The 18,618-nt window shown below is 44.5% G+C and overlaps 1 protein-coding gene across 2 annotated transcripts in view; it reads left to right on the forward strand.

Annotated features, from left to right (window-relative positions):
- Positions 1-16,462, forward strand: part of LOC102297641 (neuron navigator 1) — a 74,260-nt gene extending 57,798 nt beyond the window's left edge. The window contains exons 8-21 of one of the 2 annotated variants that reach the window (XM_042227191.1): positions 2,710-2,848; positions 6,159-6,462; positions 9,805-10,624; positions 10,717-11,238; positions 12,024-12,065; positions 12,321-12,469; positions 12,581-12,763; positions 12,875-12,951; positions 13,124-13,147; positions 13,336-13,413; positions 14,290-14,373; positions 15,246-15,354; positions 15,439-15,560; positions 15,700-16,462. In XM_042227191.1, the coding sequence (XP_042083125.1) occupies positions 2,710-2,848; positions 6,159-6,462; positions 9,805-10,624; positions 10,717-11,238; positions 12,024-12,065; positions 12,321-12,469; positions 12,581-12,763; positions 12,875-12,951; positions 13,124-13,147; positions 13,336-13,413; positions 14,290-14,373; positions 15,246-15,354; positions 15,439-15,560; positions 15,700-15,735 (2,689 nt within the window). In that variant the 3' untranslated portion in view covers positions 15,736-16,462. Of the gene's footprint in view, positions 1-2,709; positions 2,849-6,158; positions 6,463-9,804; positions 10,625-10,716; positions 11,239-12,023; positions 12,066-12,320; positions 12,470-12,580; positions 12,764-12,874; positions 12,952-13,123; positions 13,148-13,335; positions 13,414-14,289; positions 14,374-15,245; positions 15,355-15,438 lie in introns of both variants that reach the window. The other variant, XM_042227188.1, reaches the window with a different exon arrangement.
- Positions 16,463-18,618: the final 2,156 nt, after the last annotated feature.

The following is an 18,618-nucleotide window of genomic DNA, read 5'->3' on the forward strand; positions in this document are numbered from 1 at the left end:
AAAAAAACCTTAGAGAGGCAGAGTTCCTCAGAAGTACAGATGGGCCAAGAGTCTACCATAAACTATGTGTTCTTACAGAAGACTGAATATCTCATCTACGGTACATAATATCATTAAAGAATCAGAGAATCTGGAGAAATCGCTGCAGGCAAGGGACAGGGCTGAAAGTCACTGTATGGCCTCAGGAGCACTTCCAGAAATCACTGTGAATACAGTCTGCCGTGCAATCCACAAATGCCAAATCCACAAGCACCAAAGCTGTTTCAAAATGGACTGTGGCTAAGTGGAAAACTTTTCTGTTGTCAGATGAGTTGAAATTTGTACAACAGCGTGGCTTGGCCTGCGTGCAGTCCACAACGAGGAGAGCACAAAGGTCTGTGGCTAACATCTGGAAGACTGTTCCACTTTTTTTTTTTTTTTAAATGTTGTCTTGTGCAAAGGGAAACATAAATTTTTGTGCAAAATTTGGCAGTTTGATAGTCCAATAAGTTTTCTTTTTTTCTTATTATTTAAAAAAAAAAAGGAAGAATATATACAATCTCTGTACAAATTCATCTCAAATAACATCTGAATCAAAATTAGACGTCCTGGGTGGCACAGGGTTGCCTGAGGTGCCTCACAGCAAGCAGATTCTCAGGCTGGTTTTCTGCCTGCATGCTTTCCCCCGGCCTCCTCCCACGTTCTGAGCTGTTAGATTATTTGGTGATTCTCCGTTGGCCGTGGGGGTGGATGCAATATAGATAAAGCACTTAAGTGCATAGAATGAAGTGCTGTTTGAATATGTGTGAACAGGTGAAGTGGAATACTTGGAGTTGTCACTAAAATTAGAAATACACCATATAAGTGCCATTAAATGCTTTTAAATGTGAAAATGCACCAAAATCCATCAGTGCATTGTTGTTTCTTTCTTTCTGTTTTCTTAACAGTAACATTTGCTTTGGTTTTGCTGCGTTCCCCATCGAGCCACAAAGTATCGGTCAGATCTCTGGATGTGTCTGACTCAATCTTAAACTTGCCCTTAATCTTACAGCGGCATATAGACAGCAGCATGACAGCCACTCTCACTGGAAAATCTGATCTGCTTTTCTTTGTATCCAAGATATCCACGGGCCAGACGGGGAGGGCTTTCCATTTTGCCCCACTCCCTCTCACCCCCACCACCATCTCCCTGAGGGTACAGTGTGACCCATACAGGCACCCAACTGGAAGGATCATACCGCTTCCTTTGCCTACACCACCCCTGCGCCCCGTTATATCTGTCCTTGTTAGCCCATCACTGTCCACTTAACTTGTTTTACGTTATTACATGACATCAGTCTTACTTACTGACCTTAATAAGAGGAAAAATCGAACCCGTATACTTCCTAAACATGGCCTACTTAATGTATACGAGCACATGAATCTATAAGCTGCCGATTCAATTGTATCTCACGTACGTGAAACTCATAGTGTCAGCATTATCTGAAGTTGAAATAACTTTAAAGTTGGATGTTTGTGGATTTTTTTTTATTAGACCTAAATAAAGCAAGAACCACCCACAACCTCTCTATGTCACACAGGAAGGCTTTTCACTGGGTAAAGAGACAGCGAGGTAGATTTCTGACAGGGGACTTCATATTTCTGATGCAGTCCTGTATGCACTCGTGGGTGCATGCATCTTCTTCAGTGCTATTTTTGTGTGTGTGGGTTGAGATGATGTGATGACGAGTGCTCCAGATTTCAGTTTGCCAAATGTTTCAGTGCAAAAGTTGGGTATTTAGAGCAGACGGTGCTCTAAATAAGGTTTCTGTCGCTCTGAATATTTAATCAAAAGACAAATTAAGAGACGCAGAGCTGAATGAGCCCAACCTCAGGTGGTAACCGAGCTGATGGAGCTTTGGTAGTTGATGCGATAAATGGATTCAAGGCGATACCAGTGAACTGACACCGATAGCTTTCTTTCTGTTGAATGTATGATGATTGGCCCTACAGGGGCAGACAGTAAACCACCGCACAGACTTGGAATGGTTTGCTATCTTGATCAAGGACACTTTGATAAAAGTGGAGGCTTGATGCCTCGGGGACTTAAACTCTGGCTGACCAGGTGAAGGAGACCAGCCCACATTTGTGAAACAAAAATAGGAGCGCAGCGTTTAACCTAGTTATTGTAGCACAGTCACAGACTTACACTTAATAAAGAAAAGCTTTTGTAACGATGATGAAATGATCACACCTTTGATCACAGATAATGGTGTCTTTAAATGACGGGCTCCTTTATCACACTGTTCACAAGCACTTCTTAACTGACACAGCAGCTGTGCTCGTTTAGAATGAAAGTCGCCTAAAAATGTCAGGACAACTTGTGGTAAAAAAGAAAAGTGACGCATATTTTAAAGTGCAAGACAGTAGAAATAAACCCCGTCTGTTTTAACATTACAAAATTGATGTTTATTATATATATTTAGAAGATACAGGGTTCATTTTTCTCTTATTACATATGGCTTCATAAGGTTATTTCATGTAAAAACTATTGAATCCTTTACTGGAGCTATTTTCAAAGTGTCTGCAAATATTGTCTTTAAAACAGTTTTTATATTACTTTTATGTTTACTGTTGCTGTACGCTAGGAAATCCAGATCCTCTTCTCTTTTTATTTTAAGCATTTAAGAAGGGAATTACTTTACACATTAATGTTAGCTGACATATTTTCCTTGTCATGATCTCTTTTAGTTGGGATGAGAGCAGCTCCATCAGCAGTGGACTGAGTGACGGTTCAGACAACCTGAGCTCCGAAGAGTTCAACACAAGTCCCACTCTCAACTCTCTTCCTACCACTCCCATTGGCTCCCGCAGAAACTCAAGCATTGTGGTGAGTGACACACAAACACACAAACTAGAGACGCGCAACTGTTTGACACAGACGGATAAGAAGTACAGTAGTATTGATTAAGCTGTTAATCCACAAAGGTATTGAATGCACACACTTTGTCAGTGTACAGAGGACACACACACACACACACACACACACACACACACACACACACACACACGCAGGCAGCAGGACCCTGGCATCACAGACAAAGCCTGATTAGTTATTCTGCACACGCCCATAATATCTGTCACATCTGCAGCAATCAAAGTTTGCCGCAAACACACTGCACTGCTCCGTGGCGTCTCTCTTTTCATTACATATATATGAAGATGTGTATATTTTCAGAAATGTTTGAGCTTAAGAAGTGCTCACTTGTTAAAAGCTGAATTTTTCAGATACATTAGGAACATGTTCAACTAGTGGAGGAGTGTCAAATTCAGTTTGGGTGGAAAAAGACAACCTATTAAATGTGTCCTTTCTTTTAGGTTAACCAACAACTAGCTAGTGTACTAATCTGTAATAATTTTAGGTATTCTAAAAATCTTTTAAGTATTGTACTCAAATTATGAGCTGAAATAGTAAGATGCTCATTGCTAGCTACGATTTTAAATCCACTGGATCGAGCTGATTCTGTAGTTGTGGTATATTCAGCTTGGAGGTAGAAGTAACTGTTGTGAGTGATCGTGGTTCTCACGCTATGCATTTATATGCTGTATGTTTGCTGCAGTCCTTAGAATTTATTGCGGTGATGGAAGCATTTGGGACCAATGACCTCTGCTTAAAATCCTGTTTACAGCCTGGCTGAGTTCGTCAAGATCCATCTGTAGCTATATGGGTTCCAAGTGTGTGTGTGCGCGTGTGTGCGTGTGTGCGTGTGCGTGCGCGCGTGCGCGTGCGTGTGTGTGTGCGTGTGTGCATGCGTGTGCGTGTGTGTGTTCCCCGAGTGTCTGATTTAGGTCACACCTCCGCAGTGTGGTTTATGTGACTGAAGTGGTGGGTTTTTAGAGGGAGCGAGACAGCGAGTGAGACAGAGGGAATCAGTGTAACCATAGCAACCAAAGTGCAGGGATGCTGAGAGCAGAGGCTTTGTCTTTACCCATATACTGTAGGACAGGTCTAAAGCGAAGCCATCTGCACACACACACACACATACAAGCAGGGCCATCTGCAGTCCTGCATCCGGGCCAGCGAGGCGGAAGAACCGGGGCGCCTCCCTCCACGCCTAATTGCAAGAGTCATAGCAACCATTACACCCCATGGCATCATTACCATGGCAACCAGCCATCACCCATCGTCATGCACCCCACATTGTATAATGCACATGCTCCGTGCCTTCTCTGCATTCTCAGCTGATGCGTTTCTCTTGGTCTTTGTGTCCCATTTCTCTGTCTCCGTGTCTCCTCTCCATCACTGCATCCTGTCCTTGTTTGTTGCTGTTGTTTTTAATTTCCTTAAAGACAAAGGCAAATCCATCCCTCATCTCCCTCCTACATATTGTATAACATCCTGAGCAGAGGCATGGGGGCGGTAGAGAAAGATAATCTAGGAAAGGGGGCACAAAGAGAGACTGTGCAGAGTTAGGCTGTATTATATGTAGGTAGTAGAAAAACCTGGAACAAGACCTCAAGTTAATGCAGTTTTTCCTCATGCCTTTGTGTATTTGTGCATGCTCCTGTCTGCCTCACTGTCTGCCTGTTTGTCTGTTAATCATTTGGTCACAGCTATCTGACCAGATGTGTATCTCACCCGCACTACCCCATCTTTCAATAAACAAGGAATGTGTGTGAGGAAATGACAGTGTTTTATCAGCGAGGTCTTTCAAACAGGATACACACGTGTGTGTATACAACACACAGTCAGGCCGAGCTCCTCCTCGTGTCATGCAAACCTGCCCATGGGGTCTATTGGTTTTAATAAAAAATGGAATTCAGCATGAGTCCTCATGAGAATCAGGTGCAATGTCCCAAACACACTCTCTCTCACACAAACACACTTTCTAATCCGTTGTGCAACTGGCGACCTCCTGCAGCGGGAGAATAATCTGTAAAAAGTGCTGTTGTCTTTGTGTAAACGCATAAACCTTCACACACAATAGACCTTGGTTTTACAATGGCCTGATTTCCACGTGTCCTTTAGTTTGACATTTGACATTCTTATAGTTACGCAGTGTTGTCTACTTTCTTTGTGTAGATATGTTTTGGGGTTTTGTTTTTAGCGGTTTCTGTTCCAGCCGTCTCAGTCCACTTCTCCTTTTGAAGTTTTTAAACAGAGCTTACAATAGGATTTAGACGGAGGAGACGAGACATCCATATGTCGTTGGGTTGACGGAGTTGTGCACTGTCTGCTCAAAGGGCTTTAAGATGAGGCGGAGTGTGTGGATCTGTCTGAAAGTCACATTTCTCCTTTTTGCAACCAGTAATGCACCTTTGAAGAGGTCCTTCACTCCAGTGTACCAAGCCTATTTTTCACAGTAGTTGCAAGAGGAGGTTTAGTCTGAAGGACTAGGTAAAGGAGTAAGGTTCTTTAAAACTGGTGTCAACTTGGGTTTAATGTTTAACTTACTCTTCAGTTTTATTCATATTTATTACACAGCACCAAATCATAACAACAGTTGCCTCCAGGCGTGTGTTATGTGTTACATTGTCCACCAAAACTACCTAAAAACATGTAACAACTGCCAAAATGCATATAATAGTTAAAATGTGAAAGTGTAGCTTGATATGATTCCACACACAGCAGATTTTTCTATCATCAGTTCTTTACACATAGGCTCAAATGGACACTACACAGGCTTTAGGGTAGGGAAGCGTGTGAGTTCAATATCCAGTCTGACTGCTAGAAAGCTGCAGGGCCGTGGTACATATCTGAAGACCAGAAACATGACAGTTACATGTAAAAAGCACGACAGGCCATGCATTGGGGCCAATTATCCATGTGCAGTTTTCTGAATAGATTTAGCTTGTGAGGCATCTTTACTCTATTTTGTGGGATCTATTTTTTCATTTTACTGTCTTTACATTTAAAACCATGTTGTTGTCTCTTATTTTTTTTCATATTTAAAAGTGTGACATGATGCAAATGTGGGTTTTTTATATATATTTCTTTTCCAAACCAGCTTTCAGACGATCAAAACGCTCATAGATGAGCCTCAGAAGCGTAAAATTGGCAGCGCAAATGACTCAAACCTGCTAGATAGGGAAAGTAATTGCTGTGTACGTGTTCTGTTGGTCAGACTGCACGTGCTGGCTATCCAGACTTTTTTTGACGCAGTGTCTCAAAGCATGCGTCTGTCTCTTCTCTACTCTAGATGCGTACGGATGCAGAGAAGAGATCTCTAGTGGAGAGCGGTCTGTCCTGGGACTCCGATGATAACAAACCCAGCCGCAAGAGCCAGGGCAGCAGCATCTACGATACAGGAAGCCTCAAGTCCGAATCCGCTAATAAATGGAAGAAAACCCGGCCGCAAGGGGAGGGGCCGGAAGGTGGGAAGGGTGAGCTGAGAAAACCTCAAACCCTGGGTCAAGGAAATGTGTTGAAGAAAGGAAGAAACCCACCTGTGGGAGTCACTTCCCCAATCACACACACCTCTCAAACTGGGCTGAAAGTGGCAGGTGAGTGGCAAAACACAAATACTGTGTGTGAAAAGTATGTCTAGAACATATAGTTTTACTTGAAATGTTTCTTAACCGGACACGTCTCTCAGGCTGTCTTTAAATAGTCCTTTCTTTCTCTCACTCACACAGTCACAGACACACTCTGTTTCTGTCACACACTTTCATCCACAGCTGCAGCCCACCCTCCGGGCCTTTAGAAAGTGGTGCCATGTATCAAACACCCATCACCACCCACACCCTTGCTGCCTGCCAGCCAGTGACTAACACACACACCACACACTGACCAGCAGTGTTTTTCTTCCTATAGCTTCTTCCTAGCCAAGCGTTATTTTTGTGTTGAACAGAGATAATTTATAGTGCTAAAATAAGGGCCTTTATAAGAGCGCGTGTGCTTCTAATAATGTGTGCTGTGAGTGCAGCCATGACTGAGATTGTGCCAGCCTTAAAGACTGTCACCCATCACACTTAACACACACTCGCACAGAAAGAGCACAATGGTAGGGATTGTGCAGCTGCCTTTTGGGCACACCATCTGTGTGTTGTTTATGTATGCACACGCATGCACACACAGACTTGCACACATATAGACAACCGAAACAACAGGATATTAGTTGCGGTGTTATGTGCCAGTCCAGATAGCCAGGGGTCTGTGTAAACAGTCCCGTTTCTGTGGAACGGTGGTGCGTTTGCACTGCCAGCTGTTGAAATGACAGATATGCCAAACAAGTGTGTTGAACTCGCCTGTGATCTTTGTGCCAGGCTGTTATTGTTATCGATGTCAGCAGTATGAATCTGCTATCTGCTCGATGCGCCACCGAGTGTGAGGCTGTAATAAATCAGGCGGTGAAGTCGAACAAAAACAGATTTGGAAAAAAAAAGTTTGTTGTTGCTTGTCGGTGTGCGGAGAAGCTCCAGGGTTTAGTCACATGACAAGCAGTCATTCTTCGAGTTTCACAGAACGCAGTCTATCGCTGAGGCTAGGAGGGTGCTGTGCGTCACGGTGTGCGCGCCCCGTTTGTTATGCGTCTGCATTTTTGTGGAATTGTAGGAGACGCAGAGTGTGTGACTCTGAGGAAGCGACAGCATGTTGGGATGAGCAGTGTGATGCACTCTCTGTCTCCTCCATGTGTCTGTGTACAGCACAGACCATACTTTTAGTAAGTGCAGAAGATAAAACAGCAGCTAAAGATCATTTTAAGTGTCATTTCAGCTGCTGATTATTTGTATGAGACAGTTGTAAGCAAATAGTTCAGAGAGGGTCTAATTTGACCTACAATTTGTCAGTGACCTACCCGTGTTATCCATAAAACTGACGTCATATCACATGTCAGAATCAGAATCAGAATCAGAATGGGGTTTATTGCCAGATGTTGAGGTTTACAACATTAGGAAATTGCTGCGGTGCTTCAGTGCAAACAATAAGAATTAAAGTGCTATGTAGAAAGAAAGATATGTGCTCTGTTCGCTCCCGTTCTCTCATATTGCGCTTTTGCAGGAGCTACTTCTCAGAAAGTAAACATCTCCTTTACTGTGTCATCTCTAAAAATAAGACGGTGCGTTGAAACTGTGAAGTGCTCACAGATGAAGTTGTGAATTGTCTCCGCATGACTGATATAGAAATGAAGACTTGATTAGTGGAGCCCTGGAGCCTCGGTTCGCTCTCAAAGGGCATCTTCTCTGTTGTCCCTGTGAGTTATGGTGTACCAGGATCTCACAGTAAGCAAAATGATTTTTTTTAAAAGTCTGAGCACACCGCATATTTTCAAGTGTTCGTCATTATGTTATCGCTGAGCTGTGGACAGGTTGTATGTCTTTTTCCCTCTGTCACAGGAGACAAACTACAGCTAACGTTCGCCAGCCTCTTACGCACACACAAATAACTACTGATACTGTATCTTAACAACAACATATACGTGGCCACACATGGTCTCGGTGTTATGACTGATGAGAGATGATTTCAGCAGATTTTTCAAGTCTTGCAAAAAAAAAGTGGTGAGTCCCGGGAGACTGGTATTATTGACAAATAAGAGTATTAGGGTGGGTTTCCACACGTAGCGAGCGCAGCATAGATGCAATCTTTCCCCCTGACCAAAGTGGCATTCAGCAGAAGAAGGAGCATTTACACGTGAGCCACTTTCCTTTAAGAGCCAGAGAAGCCAGTTTTTGATGATTTATTGAAAAAGGTTTCTCTGTCTGCCAGTCGCTCTGAATTTGAGCGTTGTGCTCACATCTCCATATCTTCAGACATGTTGGCCTCTTGTGCTGAGAAACGCAGTGATTCATCACCTCTCCTACGCGCGCCGCTTACCGTGTGAAGCCGTGAGCTTCACTGTCTCTACAAGCCCGTGTCAGTAAATCAGGCTTCATTTGTGTCAAAATTAATACAATTGCCTGAGTTTTGTTGGTGTGTCTCAATGCCAACAGTGTGTTTCTTCAGCCCAGTGTTCATGGAACAGGCTACGATGTGGTGACACAAAGGATTGAGCTTTTGATTTGACATGTAAACCCAATTTTCACTTATATGAAATAACCCAGTGCTTTCTGCGAGATCCAATCACTAAGAACTGCAAGTGTGTGTGTGTGTGTGTGTGTGTGTCTTTTGCGGGTTTATAAATGCTCTTAAGTGTCTCCAGATGTCCCCAGGCAGCATGCCGGTAGGTCTCATTCAACAGCGGTTCTTTGACTCTGTTAATGCCTTGTATATAAACCTCACATAACTACTCCCATCAGATGCACATTAAGAGAGTGTTGGTAGTGCGGACTTGTGTGGGTGGTGCATGCAGTGCACATGTGTAATAGACTTTTATTCTCTTAATAACTTCCAAACAAGTCCGTTTAATTTGCCAACTGGGACGTGTTCAAATGGGGGACCCTGTTTCACTAAGTTGCCTCACCTTTCCCCAGTGAGCCTCCAACATGGGGGAAATTCAGTCGTGTTGGCTGTTTGATGCAGTTTAGTGCCTGCAGACATGCTCCATGAACGTGAACAACCATGCTGCACATGTTCATTTTGCCACTCTACAGCTGTGACGTCACTGTTCACTGACTGGAAAGCTTAAAAAACTTGCTGGAAGAAGGAAACTTTTTCAGTTCATCAGGATGGAAAAGAGGAGTAACTGCCTGATAACAGCACATGTGAGGGTTAAGCTGGCTGTGAGGCTGATCTACAAACTGTCTCCTTGCTCAGACAGGGATTTATTTTTATCAGCTGACAGTCAGACATCGTAGGTGTGTAGATAAGATATTGTCTCCTAATATGGCGTGCTTAGTTTCAGTCATCATTTCACACTACTTAACTCTGTTCAAGCTGCTCATCAGGTTTTTTCTTTTCTGCTTTAGGTACCGTGAAGTCTGATGGGAAGCCCATGGATAAGTCCCGTTTAGCAGTGAAGACTTCAAGTCTTCAGCGCTCCTCCTCTGATGCTGGTAAAGACCATCGAAATGGCACCGGAGCTGCTGAGCAGCGTAAACCTCCATCCGGCCTGGTCAGGCCCTCCACTGGTGGAAACTTTGGCTTCAAGAAACCAGCAGCAGCTACCAGTAATAGCACAAACAACTCAAGTCCGCCCAGTGTAACAAGTGCAGTTAGCAGCGGCATACCCAGCGGTTCTGCAACTGTAGGGAAAATTCCCAAAACGTCAGGTATCCCTGTGAAGCCAGGTGCTGGTGGTGGAGGACGAAAGACAAGTCTCGATGTTTCGAGCAGCGATCAGAGTGGTTTCCTGTCTCCAAATGCCAGAACGTCTCTGCAGTACCGCTCTCTGCCCCGCCCCGCAAAAACGAGCACCCTGACTTTAACACGGCCGAGCTCAGCTCGCCCGGTGAGCACCACCATGGACACCGGCTCTGGACTCATCAAACCCTCCGTCGCAGCATCACAGGGCTCAAGGCTCAAAGAGCCGGGCTCTGGACACGGTTCTGGAACAGGACTGAGTAAACCAGGAGGACGTGGCATCCCCAGTCCTGTCAATCAAACAGACAGAGAGAAGGAGAAGGAGAGAGCCAAAGCTAAAGCTGTGGTTTCTGACTCTGAGTGTGGGGGAGGGTCAATGAAGGGAAGTCCTGCTCAGACCCCATCAGAGAACGGAGGGAAAGTACAAGGGCTGAGGCCCCCCAGCAGCGGCAAGGGCATGGATCTCCCATCTCCCAGCACACACAGGTATCAAAACTCATTAGCTACCATTTCCACATAAACAGACGATCACATCTAAAATACACACTTGCTTCAACGTTGTCTTTCTCTGTCTTTAGGTTGTCTGGAGTGCGTAGCCTGGCAAAGCCTCCATCGATGGCTCAGCTTGACAAGCTGAACTCAAACAGCCTGGACACTGAGGTTCAGGACACTTTGCCTCCTAAGATTCCTCCTTACTCTAAGCTTCAAGACCTCTCTGGTTCAGCAGGCAACTCCACTAGTTCTTGCCTGACCCCCAGCCCTGCCCCTGTACTAAATGTGAACTCTTCAGCCTGCTTTTCCAGTTCTGGCATAGGTTTGGGTCCCAGGCAGGTCACTTCCCTCGGGGTAGAAAGCAATGAAGGGAGAACCTCTCCCCTGCTCTACCCTCGGATGTCTGGGCTGCATCGTAGCTTGGAGTCTCTGCCACTTCAGATGAGCCTGGCCCCAGAGCCCCAGGAGAGAGAGGAGTATAAAGGGGGGGAGAATTTGACGAGAGGCTACACCACCTTAGAGTCCCGAGTCAAAGATAGACACGATGACAGCGGCCAGCCCTCTAGCTGGACACCCGGAAGTAAAGTCTCACTGACTCCCACAGACAGGTCAGTTCAGTTCTACTCAAATACGATCCATAATGCTGCACACACTGCATATTCAGCCGAGTCTATCCCAGGGTTTAAATAGAGGGCAACCGAGTAGCTCCACCTTTTGGTCAGTTGAGGAAGTGCACCAACTTTATTCACTGCTCAGGAAAGCAGAAGGGATGTGGAAGAGCTTTGATAATCTGCAGTTTCCCCCCAGAATCGAGCAACCAGGTAGTTGTCATACAGACAACGGGCATTTATAAAAACCAAGAACAACATGACGAGGAGATCCTTAAAAGTATTGAAAATATTTAACAATGCTTGCTTAATCATCCTGGATGATGAGTGCTGATGGTGATGATGAGTTTTAAACTAGCCCTCTCTGCAGGAGCCCTGTGTGGATATGAGAACAACACAACATTAGCTCTAAAACGAATCGTTCTGAATGCGATGTTGAATATGACAAATTTAGAGCCCTAAAGTCTGCCTGATAATTTGTCCCCTTTCTTAATGAGAAGGATAAAAATGTGTTTTTCTTAAACTCAGCCAACAAATAAAGCAAACAGTGCACACACACAGACACACACTAAAGCAGAGAGAGATATGCTGAGGCTTGCTGGGCTGTTATTACTGCAGGGCTGTTATCAGTGTTGTACTAGCCCTACTGACTGAAGTCATAATTACTAGCTGACGCTGCCCATCTTCCAGTCTTACTGCGTTTCTTTGTGCCTGCTGTCTGTGCTTGAGACTCTAATAACTCCCTGCACTAGTGATTAATTAATGACACTGTTTAATCTCCACAGCTCTCAGAGAGACAGAAACACGCTGCCAAAGAAAGGTTTAAGGTAAGTAGTTCCACACACAAACTTTAAATGTGTGTTTTTTGTTAAAGTTGCACGCACAAACACAGAGATTGATTGATAAGATGCCCTTTGTGTGGCAGACTATGTGGATCTTGCCCACAGCTCTATAAAACATCATTCCTGCTGCTCATTTCCCTCTCAATGCGCCCTGCCAGGAGCATTTTGTGTGTTTTGGTCGTCGAGATATTCAGCTGACTTTTACCACTGCCAGCACTGACTTGCTCCATTAAACTGTAGTTTCAGCAGTGCCTCCCAGATCGAGGAGGATGGGAAGGAGAAAGGAGAGAGGAGGCACTCTCATACTATTCTCAGTATGACCGACTCGCTCGCTCTTCCACTGCTGTCGTCGCCCACCTCCCTGCCCCGAACCTCAAAGACCAGCATGGGTGCGTAGATACACAAGCACACACACTATGATGGCAAATGATAAATGCTGACACGCATACATTTGTTTGATGTGTATTGCAGAGCATTGGTAACTCTATTTCTTATAACAGTGCCGAGCCCGGTGGGCGGCCCGCCGAGGATGACTCGATCCAACAGCATCCCGACACACGATGCCTCCATGGAGCTGTACGGGGCATCGCCTCTGGGCAGCACGGTGTCACTGGCTGAACGTCCCCGCAGCATGGGAATGGTTCGCTCCGGATCCTTCAGGGACAGGGAGTCGAATGAAGATGGTGATTTTTCTGAACGTTTTTGTCATCTGATAAGTAGCATCTGTTTGACTTCATCTCAACTCTAACGGATTTGTTTTTCTTTGTGTGTGTGTTACTCTTATTTATGCTCAGTTCATGGCTCTGTACTCTCCTTGGCCTCCAACTCATCAAGCTACTCTTCGGTGAGTTTGGGCAGCATGCAGACTCAGGTAGCTACAGCTCAGCGTATGCTGTATGTGTGGACGTATGTTGGTGCAATGACGCTTTCCTCTTATTTCACGCTTTAAACACTTGAAACTGCAGCCTGTACCTTATTAGGCCCCGCTCCTCTCGTCTGTGTCTTTGCTAACATCTTTACTCTTATCCCCTATGCTGTCCAAGGCTGAGGAAAGGATCCAGGGAGAGGTAAGTGTTTTCTGCCCAGCTCTTTCTACTCAGCTGGTTTTTCCCCCTTTCCCATCCACTCTCATCCTTGTTGTCTGTGGGAGAACAAGCCTGTCAGTCGTCATCTGCACCATCCACTCGCTTGCATAATGTCCGGTTTAGTGGCCTCGGCCGTCTTATAATTGGAACATTCCTGCTTTTATTCACAGCAAATCCGCAAGCTGAGAAGAGAGCTGGAGTCATCGCAGGAGAAGGTTTCTAACTTAACGACACAGCTCACGTCAAACGTATGCACTTTCTGTCGATGCTGCTTTGCACAAAGCATGTTAAGCTTTTTTTTTTTTTTATTGCGAGACTTCCTTTTTGCATATCACACTACTCAAGTAATTGACCCTTTATAGAAAAGCGAACAGAGAGAGAACCTGTGTCATGTCGGTCATAGATCATCTCTCTGCACTTTCAGGATGTTTCTTATCTTTGCTGAGTCTAAGTAATGCTAATCTTCCCCTCTAAAAAGCCACTTAGCTTCACTACGCACACGTACACATGTGCCTCGCTCCTCCTCCTCCCTTGTTTCAATATAACTCTCCAGTCAGCATTTTCAATGCGTCTGATTGCGGCAATAAAATGCAGGAATTATGCACCGCTTCATGCAGGAGACCTCAATCAGTGCGTGTGCACACCCCCCTTTTTTTCACATTGTTTGACCTTCTCATGTGAGGGCAGTGAATGTGCAGAACAGATGCGCGACACACAGCATGATTATGTGCTGGATTAATGACTGGGCTGAATCCATTATTTTACTGTGTTAATACATTCTGTAAAGGAGAATAGAAAGTAATTTTCTCTCCCTCCTCTGGGCTAAACTGGGTGTGTGAGAGGAGATTAGGGAGGAGGGGAATTTTGCACAGACGACATCCTGTTCAGCCTTTGTGCCTCATTCAGCTTTTTAGCACTTCTTATGCAGGGATAAAGGGTCAGACAAAATCCATTCAATCTGTCCCTCTATGCGTAATGTCTGCTTTAAACGATGCTCTGTCGAATCGGCCATATAAATAAATACCAGTTCATCTACGTGTTGATGTCCTGATATAGAGAAATTTAAATGGAAAAATTGAGTTTAATCTAAATTGTTGTTTTTGTCTCTCGTCTTTTCTAAACAGGCAAACCTGGTGGCCGCCTTTGAGCAAAGTTTGGCACTGATGACAGCGCGGCTGCAGAGCCTGTCGCTAAGCCACGAACAGAAGGTAACATCCCAGCCCCGCTTTCAAGCACAAACAAACAAAAACCTGAGCTCCAGCTGCGTTCCACCACCGCAAATTTCTCATGAGCACTCGGCTAAGAGCTAATACGGAGGTGACTTTGATCGAATCCTGCAGTGGGAGCTGAATCTAGGTTAGAGGCCCCTGGCTGCAGTCCTGCAGGGTGGCTCAGTGTGAAAGGAGGAGGAGCAGTGTGTTAAAAATCTCTAAAGGCTGAATGATAAGAAAGACTCAAACAGTTTGCATGTGCACCTAAAGTAAACATCACATTCCTGCATTCTTCTGCCTTTGTGTGTTTTGGTGTAAAAGAGTCGATCGGTGCCTGAGCTGTTTAGTGTGAGCATGCGTGTGCAGAGTCTTTCTCAGTGCTTCATGCCTTGCTGCTCCCTCTGAAAGCCCTGTCTAGACCACTCCAGGAAAGGTCTTTGTTGTTTGTGCCAGTGCACTGACCTGTGCAGTTCAGCCCAAAGCACAGACTCTTTAACCTTGAGGAGATGGGCCGGGCGGCTCTATTTAGAGCGGAGTGGCATCGATTTTAGCAGACAATGAGCGGCACTGTTGTTCTTGTCTTTTTGAACTTTTCACTTTGCATTGGTTTGAGTTGAAGTGCATTACGAAAAGCTCACTCCCACTACATAAATAACATATTCAAGTTATTTAATGAAAGTATTCATGATTTTTAAATAAAAACCTTTTTCATTTATTACAGCACAAAATCCCCAGTTATAAAAAACAGTAAAATGAAAATGCAGCATTTTTTGGATGATAACTAGACGAGTACAAGCTATCACTCGGCTCAATTTTCAAAGCAGATACAAACAAGTGTTGCTCAAACCATTTATTTAATGTTTGTGCAGGACTCTGAGCTGATGGAGCTCCGGGAGACCATTGATGCTCTGAAGACCAGGAATGAAGAAGCCCAGGCTGTCATACACGGAGCCTTAAACAACCCAGATAACAGCAAAGGTCTGTAAACTATTCAGGTTATCCTTTTACCTCTCGCTCACTCCACAGCACTTTTATTCAATATTTTCTCTTTATTTTTCCCAGATCTGTGTATCAGACGTCAGAACTCCTGTGAGAGCATCTCCAGTCTGAACAGTTTGACCAGCATGTCCAGCGTGGGCAGCTTGAAGGACCAAGATGCTAAGAAGAAGAAGAAAAAGAGCTGGGTAGGAGCTGTTTGCGAGGCTTTATGTTATTCTCACTGCATGGTCTGTGTCTGTTCTCCTTAATGAAAATGACAAAGCAGCGTGGATGAAGTATGACCAGTCTTTCCCTCCTTTGTGTTGTGCTATTCTGCTCTTTTAGGTCTTCGAGGTGAGTTCAGTCACTGTGTTTCTATAAAACCTCTAATTTCCTGTCATACAGCATGATGGACCATCTAAAAGTGCAACACAGTCCTCGAGTACCCTCCATCTCTGCTGATTGGCTGCCTCATGTGACCATTTAATTTGAATAGATGGCCGTAATTCGGTTAGAGCGGCTAGCAGCAGAAATGATGTTCCGTAAGAAGCGAAGCGCTCAGGCTTAATCGAGTTTATTTAACGCATCTTTCAGTTATGTTTCTCCCCTGCTACCTCATACTTTATCCTGTATTTTGTCCCTGTGTAAGAGAATACATGACTTTTTCTTTTACCATGTAACCCTCACTAAACCAGCTGCTAAATCTAAGTGCAGAAAACGGATTGGAGCTTGGACTCAGTGCAGAAAACGACTGAAAGTTCAAAGCGGTAGTTTGTCATTTTGGGGAAGGCTCTTTGTTTTTGATTAACACCAGCTGCTTGGTTTAAAACAAAGGTACAAATATTCTGCTCTGTGAGATTTACAAATGCACATGATGATATCTCGTTTATTCATTCTATATAAAATGAAACTATACTTGACAGATTGGGGGGTTTTGGCTTTTATCTGCAGTGAAAAATGACAAACTATTCCTTTATTTTTTATACTCTTTGTACTTAGCATGTGTCACATTAACGGTTCTAACTATTCCCTCTTTTTTTTCTTTCCAGTTATGAATGCAGTCATGTGAAGTCATCGTTTGACTGTTTTATATCAGTTTATCTCTTCTGTTTCTATGTAGCTGAGGAGCTCCTTCAACAAAGCATTCAGCATTAAGAAAGGCTCCAAAACATACTCTGACATTGAGGAAATTGCCACCCCCGACTCCTCAGCTCCTAACTCTCCCAAGATGCCTCATGAAGGGGGAGAAGGAGGAGACGGCATGCTGCCTTCCCTCAAAACCTCAGCTTCAGCCACCTCCTCTGTGTGAGTACACAACACCTACTCCACCGCACAGCTCAGCAGTGCAGTTTTCGTCTATGAAAATTTCTTATAAGGGCTGCTTGGCTTTTTCCAGGATCATGGAAAGTACAGAAGAGGGAGACGGCGAGGAAAGCGCCGTATCAGAGCTGCGCTCAGAGCTCTGGGTGAAAGAGAGGGAACTGACAGATATTCGACTTGAAGCCTTAGACTCTGCACATCAGCTTGAGCAGCTCCGAGAAGCCATGAAAAACATGCAGGTTTGTTTTGCCTACTGCACGTGTCTTTGTTCAGTTACCTGCAAAGCTGTTATTACAATTTAAAGCTTTATGCTCATGTTTCAGTCGACGGTGGAGAACCTGAAGGCAGAAAATGTCAATTTAAAAACAGGAACCCAGCATCACCTCCCTGCCTCTGGCCCCACCTCCTCCACATCCCAGCCTTCAGGCCTGGCGTCCCTCCTGGGGCCCTCTCTGAGGCAGCCAATGAGCATGTCCCTCACCAAATCCTTCAGCCTTAGTCTGAATGATTGTAAAGATCCAGGTCAGAGACTAACAAAGCCTTAAAACAATGTTTACCTCATAAAGAAGTGCAGCGTGCATCTCCTCCTCATTTCCTCCTCTCTTGCAGAAGCGTCTCAAGGTGACACGCTAAGCGTGTCTTCTCAGCGTGAAGAAGTGTGTGCACGTCTGCTGGTCCGTATCGGAGACCAAACAGAGGTAGACGTGGAACACTTTTATTACTCACAATGTCCGATAATGTCAAGAGCTTTAACTGGACACTCTGGAAATTAAGCGTCTGTTTCTTCTCTGTAGGACAAGCAGCAGCAGGAGTACTACCTTGGCTCAGTGCTGATTAATGCGAGGACTGACTGGCCTTGTCTGGACTCCCTCATAGCCGAGACCTTCAAAGTAAGTCTTGTAAATCTGGCCTCCTTTTTTATTGAGTGGACATTTGTGGTTCAGTAGCCCGGCTGCGATTTGTTTGCTCAACCGTAAACTTTTAACTGTGATATATTTATTCTTTGTTTAGGATTATTTAAGTCAAGTGGACCCGACAGCCAGCTTGGGTCTGACCAGTGACTCCCTGCACATGTACCAGTTTACCCAGGGCAGGCTGAGGGTGATTGGGGGGGACAAACCCCAAGGCTCACCTTATCGATGTCTTGGCAATGGTCCCGCTCGTATTTTTGTCACCTTGAAAGGTTAGCAGATATAAGTGCATTCAGTGCTTTTTTCCATGTCCTGTCTCCCCCCCCCCTCTCACCAGCGGATGGCTGCCCCTCCCAGAGTTGGCTGGAGTGGAGTGGTCAGAGTTTTTCCTGTGCTCGTGCTTGCTTCACATGGAGTTTTTTGATTGTTTGGGTTTATTTGTATTGTTATCTTTGAATACAAAGCAGCTCGAGGTAAAAGTTGTTGCAATATTTGCACAGTATGAATAAAAATGGAGCTGAAAACAGTTTGTTTTGCTTTGAAACGCTGTATTCAAAACTCTTATTGACGTCTATTTTCTTAAATGAATTACATGCAGCTTTTTAACTTTTACATGGTGCTAGTCTCCAGGAATCTTACACATATTTTTAGTGTAATCTGAGGCCTATTTTGTAAATGAAAATGGTTGGCTCGAGGGTCGTGGATGCCAGAGTGCTATTAAATAGCCACAAGACAAAAGCAGGACTTTGGGAATGTAATGAAAGCATGTGATGGTTTATCTGGACCAGGGTTTGGCAAGACAAACCTTCACTGTGGTTCCTGCTTTGACAGAAAAAAGCTCCTCTTCTATTGTTAGGTTGGGGGGGCTAAAATGACTATTTTCATGTTGGTTAAGCCCCCCGAGACCTAGACCAACTGATGTAATTTGTTTAAGTACTGGATCTAGTATAAAATTAGACAGTTTAGTTACTCATAAGTGCTACATACATCGTCTTGCTCATCCTCCCCTCTGTGTCTGAAACTCTTCAGGTCT

The sequence above is a fragment of the Haplochromis burtoni genome, unplaced genomic scaffold (genome assembly GCF_018398535.1).
Source record: "Haplochromis burtoni strain Fernald_Lab_line unplaced genomic scaffold, NCSU_Asbu1 Contig_9, whole genome shotgun sequence".
NCBI lineage: Eukaryota > Metazoa > Chordata > Actinopteri > Cichliformes > Cichlidae > Haplochromis > Haplochromis burtoni.